Source organism: Pinus tabuliformis, chromosome 5_1 (assembly GCF_031772625.1).
Source record: "Pinus tabuliformis cultivar Carrire ecotype Pingquan chromosome 5_1, CPIR1, whole genome shotgun sequence".
NCBI classification, from domain to species: Eukaryota; Viridiplantae; Streptophyta; class Pinopsida; order Pinales; family Pinaceae; genus Pinus; species Pinus tabuliformis.
The window spans coordinates 974,365,660-974,373,219 of NC_142305.1; the positions used below are offsets into that span (position 1 = coordinate 974,365,660).

The following is a 7,560-nucleotide window of genomic DNA, read 5'->3' on the forward strand; positions in this document are numbered from 1 at the left end:
ATTGGATTTTTGAAAAACCCTACTAAACCAATGCACAAATCTTCTGAGAAATCAAAAATAATGTGAAAATATGCTTTGAAATAGTACCTGATGAAATTATAAGGATTTAAGTGGAATGGATTAGATGGTTTTATTAGTTTTCTAAGTTTTTTTAATGAACTAGTCAAATCAACTCAATTGTTAACTTATCAATTTAATTGTTAACTCATTTATAATTGTTTTAAGATTTAAGTTAATGAGATTATTTTTTGGTTTTCTTCTAGTGATATGATTTTTGTTGATAGTTAAAATATATAAATTTAATAAATTATAATTATAATTTTCTTTATTTTTATCACATTTCAAATAAAAAAGTGGCCTTGTTAAAAAACCTTAAAGTTAATTCATAACTTAGTTCTGATTGATTTCCTATTTAACAAACCATTTTTATGTTGGGTCAAGGAGACTTTGGAAAATTTGAATCAAATCTATTGAAGTTAATTAACTATAATGAACCACTCTAGAAGATTCAAAAAGGGTCGGCAAAAATTCTCTTATATGATTTTCACTGATTTTTTTTTTTTCTTAATTCAATATAAGTCCTAGAAGCTTGAATTCAAAAAAAAAAAAAGAGTAACAAAATAACAAATTTTATTTTTTCCCTAATCATTTTACTTAAAAAACACACACTAATAATAATAATGTAAATAAATTCCTTATTAAAATATTTTTAATATTTTTTCTAAAATTCATAATTATTATTTACATAATTAATTAATAAAAACTTTAATCATATATATATAATTAATTTAAAAATCATTAAAAAAAAATAATTCCAAAAAAACCAAACTTTACATCTCACTTCTAAATAACTTTCCTCTACTATCTTCCTTACTATTTATTATTCCCAGATATTTGTTTGTCATAAGCATTGCTCCATGCTTATGACTATTTTCACCCCCGACAAGTTAATATTAAGGACAGCAAATATGCCTCGTCACTATTAAGGCCCAACACCAAGCGAGAGAGCACTAGTAATGCTTAAAAAGAATTAAGTAATTCATTGTATATTTGAATTAAGGATGATGTTACCGTTTGTTCATTAATTAATGACGGTTTTATGGTTGATTCCTGTAATTTTTTACACTTATATACAAAGAGATGTTGCTAATAGAATTTGATTTGTTGTTTAAATTTCATGGTTATATTTAAAACCCAAGGAGTTTACTTAAAAACGACACCACACAAGAAGCGAGTGATTATGACATCCACTCATCATTCGAACGTTCTTGATTATGCGAATGTCAAAACCATATCCTTCCATTCTGGCGATGTTCGATGAACCATAAGGAAAACATAATACTTGCAACTCCGGGCACGCATGAGATTGTGAGGTGTGACAGCGTAACAAACGCCATACCCATTTTTTTCTTACAAGGCATCATCGGTAGATTTGGAAAAAAAAGTGATTATATTATATCACAAGTCAACTTAGATTCTGTCGTTCCACCATGACTTTTCTAGGAGAAACGGATAGATTCCAACTGCCCCATTCCTGCAACTTAGATTTCTGTCATTCGGGTATTCAATTTTTTTTGTTCAAAAAGTAGCGGAGAAGCAGATGGATTCCCACCGCCCACTTCCTACATTGACAAAATTTGGTGTACAGTTGGCTCATTTCTATTTTTATTTCGCATCACACGCCAATGCGAAGCGGAATGCCCAACGCTTAATATTTCTTTCTTTATTTATCATTTGATCGAGACACTTAATTCATTTAATCCATTGGCAGATCATGGCATCCGCACTGAAATATACAACTCTACTTTTACTAATGTTTTTGGGGACTTCGTGGGCTAAAATACAGAAACCTGCTAAACAATTAGCACCAGCTTTGATCGTATTCGGAGATTCAACAGTAGATCCTGGCAATAACAACAACATATCCACAGTTCTGAAGGCAAATTTTCTTCCATACGGGAGAGATTTCATAGGGCATAGGCCTACTGGTCGCTTCTGCAACGGAAGGCTAACAACAGACTTTTTGGGTAATCATGAAATTCAATTAGATTTCAAATCACACAATGTTGATTTATCATATATATATATATATATGTATATGTATATGTAATTTAATTTGCTTGTTTAACATGTCCATGGAATCTTGTTAATCAATGAAGCTGAAGGATTAGGCATAAAAGAGACGGTACCAGCATATCTGGATCCGAAGCTCACTGACCAAGATCTACTCACGGGCGTTAGTTTCGCATCTGCAGGCACTGGATATGATAACAGGACAGCCAGGGCATTTGTACGTTTATTATAGCACCTGCCTTCATTCTCAATTTAAATATTCTATGGCACATAGGGAAATGTAATGCTAATTTTATTTTGGTTGTCATTTTTTCAAGTCTGTAATACCCATCTGGAAAGAAGTGGAGTACTTCAAGGAATACGGACAGAAGTTGGGGAAGATTGCTGGAGTTAAAAACGCCAACAAAATTCTGCACGAAGCGATTTTCGTAATAAGCATAGGCAGCAACGATTTTCTTGTAAACTATTATGTCAATCCATACACTCGAGTAGAGTACAGTGTTTCACAATTTCAGGATCACCTTCTACAGATCAGTTCCAATTTTCTTGAGGTATGTTCCTTTTCTCTTCTCTCACATTAATTTCAATTTCACCGCTGAACTTAATTTGACTGTGTTAAGTTCACAGAGCATCGAGAGAGATGCTCGTGAGACAAATTAACGTGGATTTTTCAGCTTTTAACTAGGTTACATGGGAGATGAATACCATGGATAAGGCTATGGAAACCATCAGTAACTTGATTACATCAAGTTTACCTTATCTACATTAATAATTCTCCTTAAACTTGACTGGAGATTGACCTGGTCACATTCATCAACCTTCTCATCTAAGTTTTGACATTCCCCCTCAAGCCAGGATACCGTACACCTGCAAGCTGATATCCCTCCAAATAGTTCATTCCACAGCTTGATGACTCCATGAGCGAGTTGCATTGAATGTATGCATGAGCAAGCTCTTAGGGCCTTACAACTATTTGTACACATGAACAACATATCTGCCTAAACTTCATAAAAAAATACTTCGGACCAAAACACTTTAAACTTTAGCAACATTTACTCAATCTCCATTATTTTCTTTCTCTTTTCCATACAACCACTCTCTCTGCTTTCAATCTAACTCAATCCATACCTTGACCTAGTCTTTAATTCTCATTTGCATAAGCCAAATCTATGCAATGTTTCATGGGCATCATTTTTCATTGTCGCTACTACATCCATCTTTCTTTTCTTCCAGGCTCAAGCTAGTTCTACTAGAAAATCTCAGCCACTTTGATATTCATCTTTAACATTTACCATTCTAGTTCCAATATTCACCTACTTCCGACCAGCCACTTTGATATTCATCTTTAACATTTACCATTCTAGTTCTAATATTGATCTACTTCCGACCAACTCTGATACCACATGTTAAGATCACTAGTTCTATTAGAAAATCTCAGCTACTTTGATATTCACTAGGCTTTAATATTTACCATTCTAGTTTCAATATTCACCTACAAACTCTGATATTACATGTTAAGATCACAAAGCATCTAGAGAGATGGTAGTGTCTAAAAATATCATTGTTGTTGTGTTCTCAATGACCACTAAAATTAATTTTTCCGACCTTTAAATACTCTACATCAGAGAATAAATACCATGGCCAAAATCAGCAGTTAAAGTAGATAGATATTAAAAGTATTTTGAAATGTAATGAATATTAGCTAAGTGAATTATTTGACCTGGCCTGCTTTCCTCAAATTCCAAAATAATCTCAGATAAAAATAACACATGTATTAACTGCTATCAACCATATACGTTTTCTTAATACAAAGAACGTATTTGACAAAAACTTATTTATTGTAACAGGAAATCTACAATTATGGTGCACGCAGGATACTGATTACTGGCATTCCTCCACTGGGGTGCCTGCCTATAGAGAGAACAGTAAGGAACCTATATAAGAAGGAACAAAGTTGCTTAGAGGATCTAAATCAACATGCAGCTGGCTACAATACAAAGATTCAGAAAATGCTTGATTTGTTGAGGCCGAAGCTTGCAGGGCTCAAAATCTTTTATGCAGATATATACAGTCCGTTGATTAATATGGTTCAAAATCCTGCTAAATACGGTAATTTAATTTAAATATGCACGGGTAATTGAGAGTATTGCATGAAGTTAGATTAGATGGTAGTTGAGTGATTTGGTAATTTGAAATACGTGCAGGATTCGAAAAGACAAGGGAAGCATGTTGCGGAAGTGGTCTAATAGAGTTTTCATATACATGCAACAAGAGAAATCCATTAACGTGCTCTGATGCATCCAAATATATCTTTTGGGATTCCTTTCATCCCACGGAGGCGGCGTATGAGATAGTTGCCCAAGACATACTCACAACCTCTATGCATCAACTACTCTAACATCTAAAGCAATCATGGACTGGACTGGACTCGCCTCGCCTCCATATTCAGCTGTTTCACACAAATTTTTCTCAATTTTTTTTTGATATGTTTTTGAAGTTAATATGCTTGCAACTATATATTATTTTTTACAGTTTTTATGTTGAATATGTAAAAAATTTAAACATTGTTGATAATCCAAGTTCCATATATGTTAGCAAATGTTATTTTTTACCATTTTTAACTTGGATGCTGCACAATTTAGAAATATTAAAATTTCATATCGTTGATTCAACTTTTATATAATTGGATGCCTCGAAATTTTAAAATATTAAAATTCCATCGTGATTCAAGTTTTATATGATACTCTCTTTTAAAAATGAAAACTTATTTTAAAGTTATTCAAATTTTTAATTTAGAATTTTTGAAACAATCAAAAATTTAATTATGTTTTAAATAATTTATTTAAAAGCATTTACTAATGAATAGAAAGGGTTTTAGTGAATTCTAATTTTTGAATTTTCATGTTTTATTCATGTTAAAATGGATTATTTTATTGATGATGATGGTTAATGTTTATTGAGACTACATTTTGGTTTATTGGACCTAAAAACTAATTATTTAGTTTGATTTAAGATTTTATTCCTATGCTCAAAAAAACTGGAGAGAAGCCTTCCCAGCTCACTATAATTTTGACATCCTAAAAGGCCAGGAAGGTCAATATTGCAACAAAGATTATGAAATTGAGGTCTAATGTGGTTGTAGGGGAAAGTGATTTTCATCCTCAATGTTGATATTCTCAGAGATCGCACATCCTTTCCATCCATGGTGTTTTAGGAACTGCCCAACAACCCTTTCCACTATAAAACTCATGAGAATTCGTTCTAATCTTGGCTATATTAAAATGATTAAGATTTTGATTATTTTTAAATATCTAAAGAATTTCAAATTTTTAAGTTAAAATTAATAAAAATTTTATTAATTTTTAAAATAATCTATTTCAAAAAATTTTGATTAATTTATTTATTATTTTATTAACCAAAAATATAATTTAATGTGTTAAAGATTAAATTTTAAAGTCTCATGTTTCATCTATGTAAAATGATCCTTCAATTAATATGATTAAGATTTTGGCATAAAAGATACCTAATCAAATTTTTTATTTATTTCATTTTAGGTATAAAATATGAATGAATTTAATTTTTTTTTAAATAAAGGTCTTTAATTAATATAAAAATGTATATATTAATATCATATAATTATCCAATTTAATTTTAAAGCATTTTTTTAATCTTAATAAAACAATTTAAATACAATTATTTAAACAAATATATTTAAGATTTATATAAATTCATAAATTAAGTTTAAAAAATTTAAAACATAATTTCATTAAAAAAATTAATAAAGCAAGTAGCAAAAGCACTACTCTTGTCATTCCCTATTAGATGAGAGTGATGGAATTACCAAGGACTCTTTTCACTTCCAATTGGATGAAAAGGATGTATGTCCTCTTTACTATTATCTAGCGCAATAGAGATCAAGATTAATACCATACCAATGAACTCCATCGATTCTATTGCCCTCTTTACTAATTATGTTGAAGGTGTTCTTATGATGGGTTTGGCTGCGCAGATCCAGCTAATGACATCTTTCGATTTTCATCCTCTTCCATCTAATAAATTTTTACCACATGGCATTTCGATCGCGCTAGATCTCGTACAGTTTTGAGGGCCTAGCTAGTGCGACAAAGCTCGGCTTCAAATCTAAGTTCAACTTTGGGTTTTAGTCGTGTGTGTATCAAGTTGAGGGCTTCAAGGGGCTCTAAGGGTTAGACTTTGGTACACGAATTTGTAGTGAAGATTGCGGTGTCGATGAATGTGTTGTTGAATGCATCCACTTACATCTCACTTGCTCATTTTGTACTCCTACAAAGCCATATCTTGTGTGATACAAAAATAGCCTTCTCCTCATAAGATCAACTTCCTGATCTTTTGCGTTAATAGCTTTAGAAACCATGGTTTGCTTACCCAAATTTAGGAACCTTTTCAGTCCCTTGGGAGAAACCTGCTGGAATTGTTGAGGAGAATAAGCAATCACCCTCCTAGTGACATAACTATCAAAGCCCTCTATTAGATGCCCGTATTTTTCTTTGTATTTTACCTTTTTGGAAAACGATGGAATTTTCAATGGAGACGAATTGGGTGTGTTGAATTCTCTTTTTTCTACAGTCATAAGGTGTTGTATCTTAAGGGCATTGGGCATATAATATTTCATCCTATTGGGCTTACCAATGTTATACTTTTCTACATCTATAACATCTGATAATTGAAAACTACTACCTTGTTTATCTTCTATATTCCACGTTCTTCAGAGGAGAAACTTTAGTTTTAGTAGTTCCAGGTCCAATGATTACTCTTGGTCCTCTGCCTTTTGTGTGAAAATGTCTACTTTCAACAGAGCTACCATTTTTTTTTGCTTTGGAAGCCTTCAGCGAGCTCAGAATACCTCTTCATACCTTGGGCCTAACAAACTCTTCAATTCACTCGCACTAACACAACATTTCATGATATCTTTGTTGCATCATTTCTTCTCATTCATACTATTTTCATATAGAGAGTTGTTAACATGTACAAGAGAAGCAAATTGATTGCAATTATTTTTCTTATTTTGATGATGTGCATAAGAAAAACATCTAGACTTTTGATAAACTAAAGTAAAACCAAAACAATATTTGCCTAGGGAGGGTTTAGTATTTTCCTTTTTTAGATCTGTAAAGTTGGGAAAAGATCTAGCTAATTGGTTTTTAGCCATACTAGATTAATTCCTTTTCTTATTTGAAGAAATAGAAATGGGACTAGTAGTGACACAAGGCATGGGTTTGGATGGTCTCATCTGCCTTGGCAAGTCCTTAGAAGATGGAGGAGAAACCATCACATCGAGAGCATAATTTTTTAATATAAATTTCTTACTATGCTTATTACATGTGTGTTCCTTGCATAAATCATCGGTCTCCTCTTCTCCATCCTTTTCAGTTTGGGTCAAAACCTTAGTATGGTTAGCAAGGTTTCTCTTCCCTTCAATGTCTACTTTACTCTATTCTAGGAGTTTCT

General features: G+C 31.9%; 1 protein-coding gene across 1 annotated transcript; it reads left to right on the forward strand.

Annotated features, from left to right (window-relative positions):
- The first annotated feature begins 1,741 nt into the window (after nt 1–1,741).
- On the forward strand, nt 1,742–4,666 carry LOC149167994 (GDSL esterase/lipase At2g42990-like). The gene is made up of 5 exons (XM_089431620.1): nt 1,742–2,027; nt 2,160–2,290; nt 2,391–2,624; nt 3,921–4,182; nt 4,278–4,666. Exons 1-5 carry the CDS (start codon nt 1,775–1,777, stop codon nt 4,469–4,471), a joined length of 1,074 nt encoding a protein of 357 aa, XP_089287746.1. The 5' UTR covers nt 1,742–1,774; the 3' UTR covers nt 4,472–4,666.
- The last annotated feature ends 2,894 nt before the right edge of the window (nt 4,667–7,560 follow it).